The sequence below is a fragment of the Saccoglossus kowalevskii genome, chromosome 21 (assembly GCF_978046115.1).
Source record: "Saccoglossus kowalevskii chromosome 21, keSacKowa6.1, whole genome shotgun sequence".
Lineage (NCBI taxonomy): Eukaryota > Metazoa > Hemichordata > Enteropneusta > Harrimaniidae > Saccoglossus > Saccoglossus kowalevskii.
This window is the reverse complement of record NC_140661.1, coordinates 15711920-15734058: the sequence shown is the minus strand read 5'-3', so window position 1 is coordinate 15734058 and position 22139 is coordinate 15711920. Positions and strand designations below refer to the sequence as shown.

The 22139-nt window shown below is 35.7% G+C and overlaps 1 protein-coding gene across 1 annotated transcript; it reads right to left on the bottom strand.

The window, feature by feature from the left end:
* Positions 1 to 16139: 16139 nt before the first annotated feature.
* Positions 16140 to 20195, bottom strand: LOC102805458 (von Willebrand factor-like). Its single transcript, XM_078005747.2, has 8 exons — positions 20071 to 20195; positions 19401 to 19416; positions 18736 to 18879; positions 18478 to 18625; positions 18235 to 18299; positions 17825 to 18063; positions 17449 to 17735; positions 16140 to 16326 (listed from the first exon to the last, which is right to left on the bottom strand). Exons 3-8 carry the CDS (start codon positions 18764 to 18766, stop codon positions 16317 to 16319), a joined length of 780 nt encoding a protein of 259 aa, XP_077861873.2. The 5' UTR covers positions 18767 to 18879; positions 19401 to 19416; positions 20071 to 20195; the 3' UTR covers positions 16140 to 16316.
* Between the last annotated feature and the right edge of the window lie 1944 nt (positions 20196 to 22139).

Here is a 22139-nt window from a genome sequence, read left to right as displayed (position 1 = left end):
ACCAAATTTAGAAAGAGTATGATACATTTCTACGATCTGGACTCCTTCCCACTTATATACGATCTTTATATACGCCTTCTGCAGACTGGAAACTTTTCATGTCCATCGAAACACTTTCCCCACAGCTATAATTGTGTCCCTTACAAAACAGCCCAGATCAACCCAGTAAATCTACTCACAATTTATGAATGTGAATGCACACACTAACGCACACAATGAAATAAATATATTATGTTCTGCTTTGAGAACAATAAACAAACATTGGTGATTATTATTGGTCAGTCTGCATGATACACCTTGAAATATATAATTGTTTTATTGTTTCTGCTACATGCCTCAATTATCTCCTCCCTCCAATCAATGTTCCACTGACATACACAAAATATCGCTCTAATTTCAATCCAGCCCAACATTACTTGGATATCTTAATTGTGTGTGTTTAATATACTATATATATATATGTATATGTTTTGGCTCGAATTCAAATAAATAGGTTAAACATTATAAACAAATTCTAGTCAATTGTTCATGTTTACTTGTCTTTGTTTGTATATATTTGGTTTTCAAATGTACCAGTGTTTTGATTGGTCATACACTAAAATCAAAATCATAAAGTATCCCTACTCTTCCAGTACCCAAGTGTAATTTTAAAAAGCCTCTTCTTAGATGAAGACTAATTGTATGGCCAAATAAAGAACTACAGCCAGTTGCTCTGGTTCTAACAGCATTGTGAATAACACGTTGGTTCAGTAAACCATTAATCGAGTAGCAGATGTTCATTGAGCAGCACGATATGAATATATCAAATATTATCTATATTGGCAAATAATGATTTGATTGACACATCGAGTGTGACCTGTAGCTTTATTTTATAAGATGTACAATACGAAGCTCCCAAAAGCGCTATTAGGAAAGGAAATAGGTCCAAAACAATTTCTTAATTCGTGCTTGTAGGTGGTTGGCAGAATGGGGAACGAAACAAATTCTTTGCCCCTCCCCGTGACCAGTTAATACTGAATTATATGACGCAACCTGTCATCACAGACAAACGTCACAATACTACACGGTATACAAGGAACTATTTAGTGAAAGTTAATTGGCAAGATATATTAACATACTAATAATAGTAAATTTCATTTTGGATTTGTTCGGGATTGGAAAGTAGTTGTTTTGTGATGATTAATGTACATCCGTATCGTCTTTCAATTAATAACAGTGCTATAAAGTTTTAATCAGTATGCGGGCGCTATGGTATATGGGGGGGGGGAATTTACATCATATTGCTAGCAGACAACTGTTTTCTACAACAGTAATCCATGAAACGACAAATTAATAATACTAATGTAATAACTAATAAAACATAGACATATGCAAATAACAAGAGTAATATATATTACACGCAGGTCGGTAATATATGAACTATATATATGAACTATAACATACATTTACAATAGTGATAATAACCCAGCTCGGTATAGATTACCCTACCGAAATCAAATGTTCGCACAGTGTAGTTCCAGTGAGATCTCACTAATACACTGTAACTTCGGCGACGAAGTCAGTCATATAGCCCTCCAGCGACAAGGTGTCGACGAATGCAGAGCACAAGAAAATTACTGTTATGTCACGCTACTTGTCAGTGTAGAGGAAAGACCAAGGTCAGAAAACCTCCATTTTTACAAATGTTATATTTACAGCGTAGAGCTACTACCGGTTATCATACATCTCTCAGTCCCACACCAATTATTGGACAGATATTATTTTGAATCATGTGCGAGCGTCGCGTCAATATTTGCGCTGGACTTCGCCGGAGTTGTTCTGCAGCCAGAAAGCATAATATTTTCACCATGCAAAGAAATGGGGGCATATAGCCGTCGCTATGACGACAATAATTATGAACGCAAAATTCCGCTCAGAAGGGTCAAACAAATCAGCGGGAAAGTTTACAATTCGAATTGATGATACCGTGTGAGACTGATACATACAATACATACTTACCATGCTGGAAACATTAAAACACTACAATAAATACGGGTGTCTCCGACTTTGTACAGCTGTCAGTTGTTTTTTCTAATCCTTGCTGTGCCTTTTCACCAAAGCGGACTGGTACATAACAAACCTAATCGTAAAATTCAGATATTTTTAACTAAGGTCTCAAGAACCCGTCACTATGAGAAGCTACATTCACTTTACCAACTCCATATCCCATGCCAACAAAATAGGAATATATAGTTGTTGTGAACAACCAAATGGAAGTACTAAAATTAAGGCATCATAATATACACATGCAAAAAGCTCAATGTGACAAAGGTCAAAATACAAAAACGAAGAGTCCATGCAAGCTTCAACAATGAAATAAAATAACAATGAAAGTCATTTGCATACTTCTCCCATGAGACTTGGTCAGTAACATCATTGGACACACAAGTACAAGTTTGTGACTTCTACAAGCCAGACTGTGTTGTATTTTGCTAGTTTTGACCAACTGACGTGTGTATCCATTTTTCTATTTTCTATGTTCTCCAAAGTTCGTTCAATCCTTTGTTCATGACGTTTGCTTTTACCCTTTTGTTCACTTCCATTGAGAAGTCCAACTTGTGTGTATTATTCGTCTAAATTGTGATCTTGATTTGAATTGCTATTATTTTTCCAAATGTAATGTTTTTTTGTTTGTTTTTTTGGCATTTTCATATCGTTTTATGTTCTTGTAATTTTGTAGTGGACCTTACAGTCTCACTCTCCTTGGTAAACACTTTGCTATGGGATAACTTCTTTGTTATGGGAAACAGTCATATTTCAGAAAAAGAGGTCAGCAAGGTAGATTTATTTTTGTGTACTCACATTAAGATTTGATCATGGAAGGATTTGTGGAGCAAATTGATTTGCTCCACAAATGGCATGATTCTTGTGCCATGTTTGAGCCACTATTAACCGGAATTTAGTTTCTAATTTGCTTATTGAATGAATTCTTTGTAATAATTTTCGTTTAGATATCACATAGATACGTAAAAACCATGTCCACTGTTATAAAAGCAATATCAGATAGCTGAGGTTCAGGTTCTTAATGCCCATGACCCATGATCTCAGAATAATGGTCTTTGACATCAACATTCTGGAAAGTGTGCCCAGTTTGGCGTTGCCGATTAAGTTCCACATTAGTTAATTGAGACGTTCAGTACATTCTCCTTACCAAACAGCCCGTGCAAGATTAGATCTAAATCATGAAGCATTGCTTGTCTGACATAGAGCCTTACAATGTTGTCATCACTCATGATATCAACTGACCCATTGCCAGGCACATTCCAGATACAATCTAGTCTCCCCCATTCCACAACCGATACATACTGTCCCAATAATTGCTTTCAGTTAATGCATTCAGTTTTTCTGAATCATTTTTGGTTTATATTGTAGTTTAATTCATCAGCTGGTCGATTTAAGCATTGCAACCGATGAATGTTAATTGTTAATCACGTTCTGGCAGGGGGACATGATATTCACTGCAGTTATTTCTATGGATGCTGCCACCAAATATTATTGCAATGGTGCTCAGTCTAAATATGTCTTACAACATGATTTAATATATCTCCAAATTACATAAATGTGATACCATCGTTTCACTCTCTCCATTGTCTTTTCTATTTCTACGCGCTCTGCAGTCATGTCATATTGCAAACTTTGACGAACTAATCCTTGTTTTGGGCAAAATTAACACATAAAAACACTTGATAGCTTAAGGTAGCGAGAAGGGAAATTTTCACTTTTTTCTTGATTTTTCAAAAATTGATAAAACGGTTACTTTAGACCTTGATACATCACCCCAGGTTTACAAAAGATCGAAATTACGAAATAACGTTGCTCAAATTAGTGTTTTAAAACACTAGCAGAAAAGACTACAACTGCCGTTTCGTGGATATTTGCATAGTGTTTATCTTTGGAAGGAATTAAATGATAACATCTTATCTGTATACTCTGTTGTTGACGATTCTGATATAACGGGTGATAAGCTTCCAGTCGCAAACAATGCGTGTTTATCTAACGTCCATTGTCACCATTATTGTCAGTCGAGACTTCGTCGGAGAAACATGGTCATACAGTACTCATTTCGCCCAACCTTCCGCTTTTACATCGACCGCTTATCGCTTAATTTCCGACCACGCGGTCTTGTCCGACCGGAAACCGACCGCATTTTAATCGCGTTTTTTTTTTCGCTCGCTCGCTCATTGAAAACATTGACCGCTCGCCCAAACACTGAAAACTGGCACATGGGTGGTCGAAATGGTGGTTTTGATAGTAAAGTGTGAACATACAACTAGTATTAACTATTATTACATTCTGAACGACACTTCAAATCTAATAGCTGTATTACACTTGTATCGTGAAAGCAACTGAACTGGGACTTCTTGTTACGTGTTTTGGGTGCTTGTTCTAGATGTAATGTTTTTATTTTTATTTTAATGAGACAGTTACGTGAAAAAAGCCTAGGTAACTCCTTTTGACAGAGCAGAGAAACGAGGAAATGTTAGTGATTAATTCCAAAAATAACGATATCGAATCCACATCGGTCCACGTCTGGTAAAATTTGACATTCAATTTTTAAAATTAAGTCACGATCATTGAATGAGCTCGGTCTATACCGTATACGTACCACAAACGTGTTCCCACACAAAATATTTTCGACTAAAAACGGCCACATGCCCTGAAAAAATCGAACAGAGCTTGACATGTATGAATAATTTATTGGGCTTAAATGAAAAACGTGTCAAATTTAGTTATAGCCATAACTATTTGGTGGCCAGTCGATGAACAATTCAAAGTCCTTCAGGGCTGAAAATCATCGACGCTACTCTGGTTTACTTTATTTCACAACTTGCAGAGAAAACTGATTCGCGTGAGCTCTAATGTATCTTAGCCTAGTATTTTCTTTTTGAACTAAGGTCAAATTCCATCAGTTTGTCAAAATATATTTTTTTCAGCGAATAATTTTGAAGCCTGTCACAGCACAAACAACTATGTGAATCGACGCCGGTGATTGGATTGTACGACGACCCTTCAATTAGCGTCAAATATGCTTTGTTACAACATCATTGATTGGCTGAGAGTCACCTGATCGGAGCACGAACTGGGTCACAGAACCATATTTGTCCGTATTATCAACAGGACTTTGCAAAATAACCACACCCACATTTTCAATCATTTTTAGCGCGGAAGTTGCCAACAAATGTAAAAAAAATCGTGAATTTCATGGATTCGAATAAAATAAAGCAAGCGATTGATAAGGATGATTATTAATATTTTCCCCGATGCTCTTCGAATTTTTATTTTTTTTATTTCAAGGTAAGAAATGGCTAGCTGAAGTTGCATCGTCTTCAATGCGGTTGTTTCACCGCGAACAACTCTAGCTCTGTTTTGGGCATGGTTTAGTTTTGCGATGTAAAATAAAATATATATTAAAATAATAATACTTGATTAATTATTTGGGGTTTCAGCCCACAAATTACGGACATGATCTCCATGAAATACGGTCAATGTTTGTCTTCTCTCGGCTGATTGTCACGGTGTTGATCGACGCCCTTCCTAAACTCAGTATGGAGAAACCAACGGGGATCGACATTCCAAACAAAAAATCGAAATTATCAACGAAAGACGAGATTTTTCGAGATATTTACAAACATACTGTCATGACAAACATATGTAAAATTAACAAATACACAAAGAGGTGTAATATTAGGTTTTATTTTAGGCTTAGAAATATTTTCTTTCACTCAGCCCATGCATGTAACTGCCATTTAGCTTTACGGTCCTTCAGCATCGGGGGAAAACAACAATAATTATACAAAACACATTGCGAAGACTCAACAATCAGGAAAGAAACCCCAGACAACCATGTCGTACTTGTGTTGAAATACATTTTGTATTTCACGTCAGAATATTGTTTAAAATAAAATATTCAGTCCAAGCCAAATCGAGGTCAAAGGGTCAGGTTGCGTGCATATAATTATATATAGTTAAAACAAAAAGTATTTGAACTTTTGTCAGCTGTTCAACATCTATAAAAAACAGAAAGACAATTATAAGACAATGTGAACCTCGGAAATTATTCTGTTAGTCCGAATTTTAAATGCGCGCGAGCGAGCAGGTGGGCGGTGATATTTCGGGGTTTGCGCGGTCGAAAATAAAGCGGAAATTGTCCGGTCGAATTCAACAAGCGGTCGCAACAAAAGCGAGAGAAAAAGGTGATTGGAAAGCGAAAGCGGGCGGGAGGTTGTGCGAAAGGAGTACTGTAACTTTGCACAACTTTCTTTTAAATAGTTTTATTTTCCAAGTCAATATTCTATTTTACTAATACATTTTTTTTCTAACGCAATGGCGAAGAAAAGAAAGAAAGTGTTGACAGACAAGGCAAAGAAAAATCTGCCACTCAGTGTCGCACTCTGACACAGCAATTTTTTTTTCAAACATCGGCCATTTTGTTTCACCATGAAAACCGTTTTATTAGATGTCTTATCTGAGACACTTGAAGGATTAGCTTGTTTGTAAACTGTCAGCGTGTACAGTGGGACAGCAATGTTTGTCAGAGGATTATCCCTCGTTGTTCGTTCGCATAACAATGGAAAACCCGAACGTTCCGGGAGTACGGACTCAAATGCCAGCAGTTTTCTTCATTTTTCACGCTCGAGCTTGAAATTATTCATTATCTGACACTCTTTATGAGTTCTATGATATCAGTGGTTAATATGTTTGGCCATTTTTAGTGTATATTTATAATAATGCAGCAAATCTACAGTGTTTTATTAACCAAAACTGTTTTTCGCGTTTTTCTCGAGTTGAAGTTTTGATCGAGAACGACTCATTGGGACCGCCGCCAAATCAAGTGCGTTCGGACTAGGACATTCAAACTCGCAGTTATCGTGCAAAATATAATGATGGTGCGAAATATGTCTGGGTTTTTAAAGAAAATGCTTTGTCACAGAATAATAGTCTGTTAAAGGTGCCAAGTATGAAATAATTTGGGGACAAATAAAACAAAGCTGCATAGAAATCGGAATAATTGATTATCGGAGACGCATTTCAATGGACTTGATTACGGACAATGCATAACTTAAATTTCACCAGGAAATTCCGCAGTGTGCTCTCGCAATCGCGTACTTAGTCATTTTTACAAGGTTCGCCATTTTTGATGTCACGTGATAATTATGTAAACAATGTCTGTCCAGTTTGTGCGAACTTGCACCTCTATACTTAGTCTTTTGATATATATTACCTAAATTACTGTTCTGAACGAAACAACAGACAGAGAATGTTTTATTTAAAAATGTCACAAAACCTTCTCGCTACCTTAAGCCATCTAATAGGTATTACATCTTCTAATTAGCCGAATGTATGAATCATTTTGCTCTCTCCACTCACATTGCCCACTAGGTTTCTCTGATAAGTCGTCAGTGTTACTAAGTGTCTTTCAAGCTAAGAACAACCTACCAAGCACTCTTGTGTTTATCGTAACAACATTTATTTTCTCTGGCTTACACAGTACCATCAATATGTAATCACTATTACAGGTGATGCCCAAGAACATTCTGTTGCAATGATAAGCTGGATGTTTTCCATTATTTGTTCGTCTGCTTTCGTGCCTAATTAGAAAACTATTGGGTTATTGTTTAATCAGTGTTGTATCATTTGTATTTATGTAATGCTGAACTAGTTGTTCCCATATATAAAAATCATTTGTACAAACACAATAAATATCTGACACATTTCAAGCATTACCTCTCTCACAGTCACCAGTGCAGTAAAGCATTTAGATGGTGGACTGTACTCTATTGCCCTTCTTGGTATTTTTCATTACCTTTGACTAATTATTGTTCCTTTTTCTATTTGGCTGGAGTTGTTTCCATATATATAACCCGTTTTTTTACAACCACCCCAATTGACTAATGTTCCTGCCATCATTATTCTTTTTCTTATGTTTTTTTTATATTTTTTTTCCTGCGTAGAAACACTATTCCCTTCAGATGTAGGTGCTTAGTCAGGTATCGTTTCATGTTCAAAAAAAAAATCCAAACAAAATAGCTTATATCCTGATTAGTAAACTCAGTTTAGGGCGTTTGTTGAAAATATGAAAATCTTTAGGTTTTTTGTAATTACTAAGATGGTATCATACTTTATTTCTACTATATCTACATTGGTTCGGAGTAGTTTAGTACACACTATAGGGGACTTGAATAATTATGACGACACAATAGAATTTGTGCATAAATCAGCATCAATTAATAATGCCCATAATGAATAAATGTTCACAATGGGATTGTGTGCATAAATTAGCATAAATTATCATAAATTACAGTGAAAGGAAGTTTGAGTAATGATGACGTAACAATATAATTGTTTTTTAAATCATTCGAGCAATGACGTCACACCCAGAGTGAATTTTCTAAATAAATGCTAGAGGGCGCTCACATATACACACGCACATACATTCACACTGATTATGTTAATATATTTACACGGTCTTTTGCATACTACCGGAGTTTATTGCATAAAAGAAGTAAAAAATAGATGAAATATTTACATTTATGGCGTGCTTGAGAATTTTTCTTAACGCCGCAAAATAAATACGATGAGAGTAAGAAAAATACCAGCATAGCGTGTAAATGTATAGAGTGGTTAAATATTTCTTTTTAACGCCACGAAAAATACGTTTGTAATATGAATGGGGTTGATATATATTACAAATAAGGCTGTATTACCAATGGGTTAATTGTTATTATAAATGAGGTTGTATTACCAATGGGTTGATTGTTATTATAAATGAGGTTGTATTGCCAATGGGTTGATTGTTATTATAAATTAGGTTGTATTACCAATGGGTTGATTGTTATTATAAATGAGGTTGTATTACCAATGGGGTTGATCGTTATTACGAATAGGTTTTGTATTACTATTGGGGTTGATCACAATGATTGACAAAAGAGATTGTATTACAAATGGGGTTAATTGTTATTCCAAATGAGCTGTATTACCAATAAGTTCGTTGTTACGAAAAGAATTGATATTACAATTAAAGTTGATTTTTATTACAAATATGCTTATTACACATAGATTTGATCGTTATTAAGAATATTTTGAACCGGTTGGAGTAGAGTTTGAGTTATTTTTTTTTAATATAATCGCATTTTATTTTAGTTATGTTTATTATTTAGGAACAATTAGGTAAGGTATTTTGGGATTGCCAACGTCGACTGGTCCAATTTTCTAGCAGTACATCGCTAATATTTGTGTAAGCACCAGGGAGCCAATACAGAGTGTCCGTATTATGAAAATTAAATTTTGCGGTTAAACATGTGAAATGTCCATTGACATTCCAAAAGCTCATTAATTCGTTCCTGTCTCGTTTAATTTGCTTAAATGATATTCCATTTTATGTAAACAAATCTCTTCTCTGAACATGTACAATGAAGAATATAATCATCCCAATTTGCGAGTAATAAAAAGCAAGGATTGTTGTCATTCGTCAAAATATAAACAACACAAGAAATAATGGAGGTAGAATATATTTAAATATTAATAATAGGCAATATTCACTATTCCTGAATTTGAATTTAGAACTGGTAATATGATATATGATAAAATATTTGCCTACTATTTCTCGATAAGCGGCAAGTTGATACTGCTAATATTAAGAATAAATGTTGTCATGTTAATATTGGTTATTTTTAGTTCAGTGTCCTCGTCTTCTATGCGACAAAAACTCTGGTTTAATAGGAAAATATAGTTACAAAATCCACACTATCCATTTTAGGGGTGATTTTAAAAGTGATGAAAATAAGCAATCAACCCATTTGATGGATAGAAAAGTAAAAGATGAATGAAATAGAATAGATGTAGTGCATATATTCAGATGTCGAGAATTAAGTGAGATTGGGATCGCAATAAATGCAATTAGTGATTTCTTTATGTCCAACTATTTTGTCCTGGAATTTGATGCACCCAGAGGAACTACATACTAGACAAAAATACCAAATTGGAAGAGATTGGGCTTTATCATTTATGTCAGTGAAGAAAGGGTTCAAAGATGTTATTGTTCATTTCCGTTTCAGTTGCAATGTTCAGAAATGGTGAGTTTTGTATCTGAAGTTTCACGAAAGGTTTGAATTTCAGTAAACACACTCATTCAGCTGCACATAAGTGAAGGCACTTCTTCATGCGATTGATAACATCTTTTACAACAACTATACATGTATGTTTGTTTGTTTTAAATGTTACACTGTAACTTACCTTATTAATGTTTATATTTAGGAATACGTACTCACTTGATTATGTGATTTGTTTATCGTTTGTTATGATTACTGTACAATAGTGCAAAATGCCTTATCATGAAACGCATCATTTGGGATATTTTGTTTTCAAAAATGATAATGTTAATGATGTTTGCCCATTTTATCAGTGTAATGTCAATATTCAGTTTGTGTTACTTTTCAAAGTGTTGCGATGATAAACACTTTTTCAATATATATTTCTGGTGGAAAATCTTTTCAAAATGTGTGGCTAGTGAAATCGCTTTTCAAAGAATTATGATAGTAACACTTCATTAAAACATGTCTTCGGTTGAGAATTTTTTCTATGTGACGTGATTATAAACACTTTACAAAATGTTTGACTAGCAAAAGCACTTTTTAATGTGTTGTGATAATGAGCACTTTTTATATATTTTCCTGGTGGAAACCTTTTACAAATGTGTGACCGGTAAAAACACTGTTGAAGGTGTTGTGATAATAAGCACTTTTTATACATGTTCCTTGTGGAAGAAAGTGTGACTAGTGAAAACCATTTTTAAAATTTTGTGATAATAAGCACTTTATATACATGTTTCTGTTGGAAACACTTTTAAAACCGTGCCTATAATGACACCACTTTACATAATGTGTTATGGGCAAAAACTTCTCTGAAATGTTCCAATAAAAGTTTTTTTCAAAATATACACTTCCCGCAATTATGTAGATTATAAACACTTTAAGTGTTTTAAAGTGGGGACAAGCTTAAAACACTTTAAATGTGTTATCACAAAACAGTACAAATGTTTTATTTTAAAAAAACAGTAGTGTTGTAAAATAACTATTTTGTGATTTTAAGAACACTTAATGTCCTTAATTATATATCACTTCAAACGGTTTTAAGGTGGGGACAAAAATGCGTCTTATTTTAAAACACCTAGACTTACAGTGTGTAAAGTATGACTTGCTGACAAATGTGACGTGAGTGCGCATTTTTTTGATAAATATGCTGCCTACAGTCGATAATAGGTACTGTGTATATATGCATACCGTACATACCTGTATAACTGTATAACATCCTGTATTATAGGCGGACAATATACCATGTAATACCCATTTTTATTCAATGTCATGTGACCGAGCTTCAACCGATCATAGCAGGCGTAACAGAAGTGAGACGTGATAATTACTATAAGCGTTTGTACATGTCATATACGTACACACTTATGAAACATGCAGTGTTTTACCTTGAAACATTGCATGTGTGTTTGTTTTAGGAAGTGCTTCATGATAAAACAAATTGTAAGAAAAGTGTTTAGTTACTCTGATGAAATTGTGTACATGTCATATACATAAACACTTATAAAGCATGCATAGTCGATTGTTTTACCTTGTAACATTACATGTGTGTTTAATTTAGAAAGTGCTTCATGATAAAACTATTTGTAATAAAAGATTTTCAGATACTCTGATGAAATTGTGCTCATGTCGTGTACATAAACACTTATATAACATGCAAGGTCGGGTGTTTTGCTTTGAAACATTAAATGTGTGTTTGTTTTATGTGCTTCAAGATAAAACAATTTGTAATAAAAGTGATATTAATCGCTTCAACAAATGTATTATATTTTACACAATAACGAATGCACTGCCCTAGTATACACTAGCAGAGAATAACAATAATTCCTCAATTATAATAGAGGGCGCACTAACAATCGGGTATCGTCAATGGTAAGGAATAGCAATGTTGGACTATGCACGATGTCAAACCACGTAGGGGTTGCGCTCACACTCGACAAATAGAGCATGAATTAAATCAGTACAAATTGTGTTGATCCGTACTTTGCGAGTAACAACAAATGACAATGCGGCGAAATATGAGTAGGAGCAAAATCCTATGTAATTCACATAAAACGGTTCAAACGGTCAGCACTTAACAGTGTGATATAATTACAATAAATGCTAAACCTTATTAATCGCCCAAGCCTACAGCCATGGTAACACACTACAGGAATATTAATAAATGTATAAAGTGATAACAATACAACGATGGCTCAATGACTATGGTCACAGTTGATCAGCTTGAATATTATACAAGAGATCCAAAACAACAATCATACAAATAAATGTAATAACTCATTACAATAGCATCGTGGGATTTTACAGGGAGAGTTCAATCAGTGTTCTGGTTATGATTATAATAGGCTCACCGATGCTTCACTTTGGTGTTCTGAAGGTCTCATGCCACTAATTAACCAATTTAAATGCCTAGCAGGAACCAATGAAATTTTTTTAATATTATTTTTCTCAGGTGTTCCCTGTTTGAGGGCGCGATCACCTGGGTCAGAGGTGAGACTAACATGTGGTCTTTTGTTTACTACTTAGCGGCTGTGTACCTGTGGGATTATTCCGTGTGTATTTGGATGTTCTAATCTTGGTGTTTTCCCAGTGATTTCTCTAGGTGCAGTCCAAATACAGTAGGTGTGTCTTGTTTACCTGAGTTTTGCAAGAGTTTGAGCTGGCCAACATGTGTGTTTTTTTCATGTGGTTGATTACAGGCATGTTGATTTCCCATTTTAGAGCTATGTTTTCAACTGTGTTTATTATTTTCATATAGTAATCTCGTCATATGTTAACATTGTCGTCTATGGAGTTTCAATTAGTGGTATGAGCTCTGAACGACGTAGTAGTAGTACAAAAGAAAAACACACGCGTCATAGGTCAGTTACGACACACGACTGGATATTGTAGCTCACGGCAGAGTTCACGACTCTTCCGAATTCAGAGTTGATAGGCCAATGTTACTAACATGTATCTGTAACCCGGGCTTAATTTAGGCATGCTAGACCCATAATACATGGCACTGTTGCATATTGTTTGACTTAAATCGCTTAAATATGCACCATGCTGTTTTGTGATATACCGCCCTCTTATGGTAAACTTGTGCTACCTAGCATGGTTTTGCGTAGTTAGTATTTTGTGTGATTTATTATTTATTTGTATGCATTTCGACTTTGTAATTCAATAGTTTTGTATTTTTTGCGTACTATGTATTATACTTGACAAATTATGAAATTGTCGTTCTCGAACATTCTGGAAGCGTTGCACTGGAGGAGAGAAACAACGAATGGATCCCTCTCTCTCTCTCTTCTTGGGGTTTGGGCTGGCAACGTCGTACTGTGTCGCCGGGGAAGACTGTGTGGCCGCTGAGATAAGATCGGAAGCGGATTCCAGGACAGAAGAAGTGTCTTAGAAGGACACTGTTGTTGTGGTGCACCGATGAACTTCTAGGTCAACCCGTGTGAAGTTCGTCGTGACTGGTAGGTGAACTGTATCCGTAACTGTTCGGAAAGGGGCCCCGAAGCACCTTTTGATTGCAATCGAACGTTGAATAGTTAGCACGTGAACTTTTATTGCATCAGAGCTTTGTGATTTACATCATTGTAGCTTTTTATGGGCAGTGAGAGCACTTTTTTCCGTCCTGTGTAGTTGTTTGTGCGTGGCCGCCAAGATTGCGTCATTTCCCTTTAGCACACCTGTGAATTTTTCTAACTTTTCCCGTGAGTTGCTTGGGCCGTTTTGACCTCCGCTTGTGGTCATTATCTTAGGTAATTATTTGCTGCATGCGCATTTCGTGTTAGGCCTTTGCATTGTGCTGTTTCGGCTGATTTTTAGGCGAGATTCGTGTTAGTCACTCGTTTGCGGCGTTGGTAGATTGGATAAACTGCTTAGTTGGTCGCATTTTTGTGATTAGTGCCGTGAGGTGATTTTACCGATTTTATTGTAACGTGTGCATTTTAATCATTGTATTTACCCCGCCTTGTTTGTGTGCGTGTTTGGGTACATGCATGTGTGTGTTTGTGGTAATTTAGTGTTTACTGTGTGGACGTTGTTAACTTTTTTATCCACACGCCCTGCTTCTTGTATAGCGTGGAGCTGGTGTGGGCAGCATTTACTGCTTTGTTCGAGGCATTTTATTTTAATAGCAGTTAGGCATTTTATTGTGTTCGGCTTGAGTGTTGGGCACTGCCAGGTTAATTTAGTTAATATATAGGCAAGTTCCTGGCCGATTAATATTGTATACCATTTAATAGTAGGCTTTACTTCATTGTGTTATATGGCGAGGTTCGTATTGACGTTATTGCATTAAATCGGCAGTATGAGCTGTCTCTGTTTATAACTAAAATATATGTGTTGGCTGAATTTGGGGGTTGACTGATTCATTCCCTGACTGTATCTACATACCAACTTCTCTACTCCGGACCCTAAAGTATGTCTTTGGTACGCGAGACAGCCCCTGTGATTGTGAGGCGGAAGACGACTATTGGTATCCTGCGGGGATTATTTAGATTGGACAACGGAAGTTTCAACGGAGTGCCATGAACGCCGGAGAGCGGGGGTGGCATATCTATATGTCGATTCGACTTGATTCGGTTGCTATGAACTAGCGTAGCTTCACGTTCATGGATATTCGCATAGGCTTTTGTTAATCATACTTACTGACAGACATCGGAAACAGCAATCAGTTGTTAAGCGAGAATAGGTTGCTTGTGATTCCGATTAACGAAGAACAGGACGTCAGTTCAATGATTTACGAGACAAGTTCAATCAATCGCACAACACGTTAGCGTAGCGTGGGGCGGCCATGTTTAACTCTCCTCGCAATGCATCATGGGGCGTTCACCCACGGTTTAGTTTTCGGCTAAGACTATCCCGCATGGCGTCGCCAATCTCGCCTTCTTGTTTTCTCCACGGAGTGCTCTCGGCACCAGTAGACAATAGTTCCCACGTAAAATTAATGACTGATCCAAAATCCCATCCACACAGCTATTATAATAAAATTAATTATAATTAATAGAATAGTCGGCTTATAATTTATAACCTACAATAAGTAAACACTATTTAAACTGAATGTCACGCAAAACACAGCGGATTACCACAACTACTATTTGCGTACAATGCGCCGGCAACCAGTTTCAGCCAATCACCACCGGCAATACATCGTACTTAGGAATAAACGTCGCCTTTCACAATATCAGCCATTAAACACATCAAAACAAGTATGTATCATATGCAAGGAATAATTTGCTTATTGTGCTATACTTCAATTCACCACAACGTTACAGTAATATTCTACTCTCTCTTACTATACGTTTCCCAGCTTATTCGCCTGGACCTGTAGTGTACATATGCAGATTTATCAGCAATTTTCCATCAAGTCTTGTGTAGTAAACGTATGGCATTAACATTCAAAAGTGTTGTTTTCCGCGTACAGAAACCATTGCATCACTTCAAGCGGACCATACGCATTTTTTTATTGTTCATATCAGATATATTGTTAATTTCACTCATTTGGCGTTGTTGTTTGATGTGTACATTTCCTTATCCAAGTATTTGTTTTTGTTTTCCTATTTTTCAACATTTTGCGCAAAAATCGTAACATAAAATCGTAACCAAACTTGCGTAGAAGGTTTGTAATGGCATGGTGTTATTTGTTTTCTTTTAAAAGTATGCAATATATTGACTACCGTCAATCGAGCGTCATTGCACCACAAAAACATTGTTGTTTCACCGTTTGTGGTCAGTTTCCCACTCATAAGCGATATTGTAGTACATACAACTCAATCGTCAGTTACGGTTTGCAGTTTGAAAATTAAAACTGCCTCCAGGCAAAGTAGACCCCAATGCGCTAGCCTCGTTGGGCGATCCTTTGCTGATGTACAAAGCGATTATTTGGCGTGCATTTTTAAAGATGAGGGAATTTTTGTGATATGTTTATGCCTTCTAGCAGCATTATCAGGAGACGCTAGCTAGGGGTAATGATGTCGAGTTTTGACACTCGATGCAGTAAATAGATGCCACTCAAAAGACTGCTGTGCACATTTTATTGAACGAAATTTGGTGAGCAATAGGTGTCATAGAACATATCTACTAATTTACCGAAAATTTTAATGTAATATCCACGTTTTATAGCGTCAATCAATATTAGAATAATACTCGAATACACACTTGATGTACATATATGGGTCGTCCTTTCGCCAGAGATTCCTAGTCATATCTATAACATGATCATATAAAATGGATTAGCTTTAGAAACTTGAGGAATAATGAAATAGAAATTACCATAGTAATATCTCAAATAATCAGAGTCCTAGCTAAAAAACGTCAGACCAATCAAACAATACAATAAGGCTGAGTAATCAACATTATCTTTTTATGTTCGCAATTAACAATTTTGCACATACATGCAATATGCAAAACATCGTAATTGATTAGTTAAAGCATTCATGAATGACAAATGCCCACATTTTTGATAATTTTGCCAAAAACCTACTATGGCGACCAAACGGGAGTGATCTAATTTTTTATTATTTTTTCTCATAAAAATGTTGAAGTTTGTGGCTATAATGCTAAATGCCAACTATAAATCCATCGGTTAATACACTCATGGGAATCAAATATCTCCTATTATTGTGTCTTTTCTGAAATTATTTTTTCTCATACGAAGCTTCCCTCATACATTCTACATGCACAATATCGAGTTTTATTCATTAATGATCAACAAAAAAGCCCAAAACCTTTTTTTTGTATCAACATGACAAATGCGATATAAGTTTAAAATCATTTACTCTTTAGATGAAATTCAAGAAGAATGGGACTAATCAGGGAAAATTTCTGAAACTTTGATGAACTTTATACATAGAAGGTATTATCCGAAATTCAGATCAATATGTTCATTTGTTAGGACTTGTTAATACATTTTCATGTGTTACTTGCACTTTTTAGGAATACATCATGCTGGCGGCAGATTTCACATGGCTGTTACAGATTTTATTGTGAATTGTTGTGGGACATAGTTTATATCAAATAAACGCTCTTCTAGTCCCCCAAAATTCAAGTATTTCGTCAGAGAGATAATTAATACACATATCTGCTAAACCAAAAAGCCGATCGCAATTTGAATCATTTGCAATGAATACTCCATTGATTCACATCAATACAATACATTTAGGCTACTAGCTTCATCCATTTCGAAAACGATTTAAGGAAATATGCTACAGAATACAACATACAATATTAAACTAGACCTAGTTTTAGTCCCGGCTTTAGTCTCTAATTAATATTCGTGGAGCATGAGATTCCAAAACATTTGTACTGATGTACAGAATATACAACTTACTTTTTCTCAGTTAATTTCCAGCTTTCACCAAAATCATTAACGTCTTTAGCAATACTACCATCTGGTTTCTGGAAGTCATTGCGAGTATCACCATCTGCATTACCCATCAGACCGCAACGTTTTCCGTTGTAAAAAGAGCCTGAGTATGATACATCTAATTCGTGCTTTCTCAGAGTCCAATTAAGAGTAAATGTCGTGTTTTTTGAAGTGAAGTGCAGTTCAATATTCTTCTCTTCTTCCTGAATTGTTATAACCTTTGCATCAGTCACCTGTCCACCTGTACGCCCCTGTGGGTTAAGTAATTGTTTAGCATTTTAATGATGTCGTTCGTTTTAGTTTAAATTCTATTTGCAACAACATAATACTAACTACTTACTGTAGTAACATCTAGTCCATCAATAATTGCGTATTGATTTCCAACAGTTACGTTGATTGCGATAGTTCTTGTCTTGACGTTGTCCGGTGTACTGTCTTCTCTTGGTTCAAACTTGGTTGTGACTTCAAAATGGGGGTTTTCGGTGCAGTCCTTAAACAGATAGTACCAGCCTTCGCCCTGGAATGTATATGGACGTCCATCGAATGTCCTCATATGAGGTTCACCATTGACACCATCGCCTAATGAAAACAAATCCACACGTTATACATAATTGTTCTACTTATGTACATCAAACAAATGACTTACACAAATCTTATCAGGATAACTGAATAAAATGTCCGTTCAACAAAAAATATCCCTCGCCTTTGCCAAATACAATTATGTGAAGAAAGATCAAAAACCATACTTACACTCGCAGATTGCATTGGCCCGTTTCAGCATACAATCAACGTCATTCCATAGACCATTTAATTTCCTGTCAAATAGAAGTTCGTTAAGCCATAACAAATAATCTTACAATCTTTCGCCTTTTTGCATGTTTTGTGTACATGGGAATGCTTTCGTCATCAAAGGATTGTGTGTTATGCAGTAAAACTATTTGTCTGTATTTTTCTTAACTAATACCACTCGTGTTTTAGTTAACAATTACTTACCAGATCTCTGTACAGTGCTCTACACCATTTTCATTGTTTGGCTCGTTTACATCCCAGTTCTCGAAAGTACCAGCAATGTGTAAGCCGCTTGAGTAATAAGTAAAAGTCCCATCGTGGCCAAGATCGGTTATACCAAGCCAATAAAAACCTAATAAAATAAAAAAGTAAAAAGGCAGGTAAATCAATTACTTTGACACAAATAGAAAATTACAAAGTTATAATTAATTTCCAGTGCTAGTACAGAGCTTTTAAATATACCTGCCACATATACGGTCATTATCTCGTTCATTTGAGTTAAACTTTTGGGTTCAGCGAGTTTACATGCCTTCTTAGTTTCACATGCATCTCTTGCTTCATACTAGGTCATTTGTCCTGTCACAACGTGATACGTGGTCAGGCCACCTACACAGCAAACAATAATAATTGTTAACACCATCCCTATATACCAAGTAAGTGATATCAGTTGGCATATAAAAGAAGTATATATTCGGCGTAGCTGCTGATACACAATGTAGATATTTTTATTGGTTAGATTTATGAATATTAATACAAATTGGTATAGTAACAGTGTTAATATTAAAAGCCATGTGAAATCGACATGTAGATAACGTAGTATACACACTAATATCGTTCAGAGTGATAGATGTATTATTGTATCTACAGATATTGAAGTTTTACATGAATACGTTCTAATTACAATTTTCTAAAATCGGTAATTTAGCAACTGTTAAAATGTTTCAATTGGAGCGAATGAAATTGTAGGATCGGAACACAACAACTTAAATTGAAGCATTGAAAACTTGTATTCTCAAAAACAACGTGTACACATTTTTATGTTTTTTATTACTTTATTTTCATTACAGAAATTGTCGTAAACTGTTGATTGATTAATTGGGGTTTCGCTAACAAAAATGAGTACTTACGCTTCTCAATCAATTCCTGGGAAAGCAAGGAAAAGAAAAGAACTAATTTTTTTTTGCAATTGAGACGATATGATATGGTATAATATGTATTTTTGATCAGAGCAGTTTTGTGTTATTTAGCGAGGAAAATATAATACGAATTGTGTGATTTTTGTATAAATGTCCCTGTTGGTTTTCAAGCGAAAGGGACTAAATTAAATTAAATTAAATTATATATGTTTAATCGTGCATCATAGACATTCAGTGCAGTCATGATACATGTATTACAAAACAATTGATAGTTTTGAAAATGTTCGAATTCAATTCCATTTTAAAATGCTGTTCCCCTTGTATGCCATTTAATTTTCAAGCGAATGTACGGGGAAATGATCTACGGATATTGGTGCTGTGATACAAAATTAAATGTAGAGTTATCGTCTGAACAAATCTACATGTATATTTGATGAAACAAATGATAAAATGTAACATGAACTTGTCTGATTTACACAATAATTTAATATCTTATCATTGCTTGACCACAAAACAATATTCTGAATTCTCAGAAACAGACCACTGGGCTGTCTAGCCGAGGGAGGTGGTATATATTTACATAAACTAAAATAACATTGATAAGTTGGCAATAGTAGACGATTAGTGAATATACATATTATGTGAAGCCGAGTGAACCTACCTCGTGCGGAGCTGCTAGAGCCACTCTAGTAACTGCAATAATCAATAATAGACGCAACATCGTGGCTGCCTTTCCTACAATATTCTTCAACAGGAAATGTTGTGCATAGACTTCAGACAACTCGTGCAACTGGTAGATTTGAATTGTTCGTTCGATTATAACGATTATTTTTTGCTGACGCGCATGTTTGTATAATCCCTCCATTTGGGAGCATTTCCATTGGACAATAATACAATTTTGCACACGCAATTAAATTATTCCGCGCATGCTCATTTTCATTATTTACCTGACGACTGGTGGTGATGGTTTAAACCGTACATAGCTGAAAATGTACAAAACATTTCCATAAGTAGCACACTACTGAGTAAAAAAGCATGGGTTACCAAACAACAGGGCAGGAAGGCAAGGCTAAAAATTTACCAACCCTGTTTGTGTTTTCAATACTTTATTTATTTTCAATTGCCATATGTACATATACATCTTCAGTTTCAAAAACAAAAAATATCTGTTGAACCATGATTGAAACAAAAATGGCATCATTTTAAACAACTTAATGTATTTAAACAATAATTTCTCTACAACTGTTATTAATTCTGTATGTTGGCCCATACATCCAGACAAAATCGTTTACAGACCCTGAATACTTAACTCGTGCATGGGCATTTCTGAGTAGCATGTCCAGGCTCTTGAAATAATTTTTCTGCACTTTTTTGACGCATTTCCCGCATCTTATATGTTCCGTTCCTGTTTATGATCACTCGACATCGTAAGTCCAGTCACTCCATCATGTCTCAGATTGGAACACTCAGTTTTTTTCGTATTTTTTTGTCGGATAGTGGTCCATATGTCAGTCTGCATACTTTTCAATACAATGCCTGCAGTATCGTTGACAGTATCATTGGTGACCATCCATGTGAATTCGGTTTTCCACGAAGGAAGAATTGTCCGTGTTATTTTAGTTTTGTCATACACCAAATTACATACCATCAGTTTTTAACATCTAGACACTGCCATTGTATGTTTTGATCTGTATTACATTATTTAAGGTTTTGAAGCTAAATTCAGAACCCACATAATTTCGAACCTCCCTGAATATCAAAAAGCTATAGACTTAAAATTATTTGAATTACTTGTTACTCGTACTTTTATGTCGACAATCAAATTCCTTTCACTTGCAGATACAAGTTCCTGATTATCAGCCCACTTGAATATTTTAAATAAAACATATCAGTTGCAAGACTAAAATATTTTGGACAACTTTGCAGACCTTATTGTTAATATATAAACAGATTTCAAGAATTTCGTTAAATAACTCGAAATTCGTAATAATCAGGAGGGTGGTCAGGGTTTTCAGCCCCATTCAAACCAACATCCATAGGTCACTGGTAGCATGGTGGTTGTCGCATCAGACTCATCATCGGTAGACCCGGGTTCAGATACTTCCTTAGGCTGAACATCAAATGGTTGACCCCTACCCTGGGTGAGTGTGCCACAGACTCAATGGGAAGGCCAATGGCCGAGATTCATTCACTAAAGTTAAGGTTCGCAGATGTTTATGTTCGACCGATCCTGGTTGGACAGGCAGCCCTGTCATGTAGTCTCAAACATGAATACTTCTGTGGGGAAAATGAGTCAGCACTAGCACTAGCACTTGCAATTTGCACATGCGAAAATAATCAGAAGAGACAACAGTGACATTCAATGTCCGGAACTGTAGCCTGTGGTTCCCACATCTGTACCAGTGTAGAGTTCCATTTACGCCAGTCATACCCTCCAGTGTGCAGTGCCATTCATGAACCAGTCCCTCATTCTGTGGAGAACATGTCTCAAATATTACAGTGAATGATAATTTAGTGCAGGCTTTTTTTGGCTGGAATACAGGTCAACAAATCTTAAGTCATTCCTTCATTTTTGGAATCAGGATTCAAGATTATCCGAAGTAGGTATCAAGTTCGTACTGACCGAACATCAGCCATCTCCGTTTTCATACCAGTCTCACTCATAATGTGGTATGACATTCGACTGCATCAGCAAAAGTGAACTTGCTAATTTTCTACTCGACACAATCC

Coding starts and splice junctions, on each gene's coding strand:
- LOC102805458 (XM_078005747.2), bottom strand. CDS start 18,766: ATGAACGAGATAATGACCGTATATGTGGCAG. Junction 18,626..18,735: donor AATGACCGTATATGTGGCAG/GTATATTTAAAA, acceptor TTATTTTATTAG/GTTTTTATTGGCTTGGTATA. Junction 17,736..17,824: donor ATGGACTAGATGTTACTACA/GTAAGTAGTTAG, acceptor CTTAACCCACAG/GGGCGTACAGGTGGACAGGT.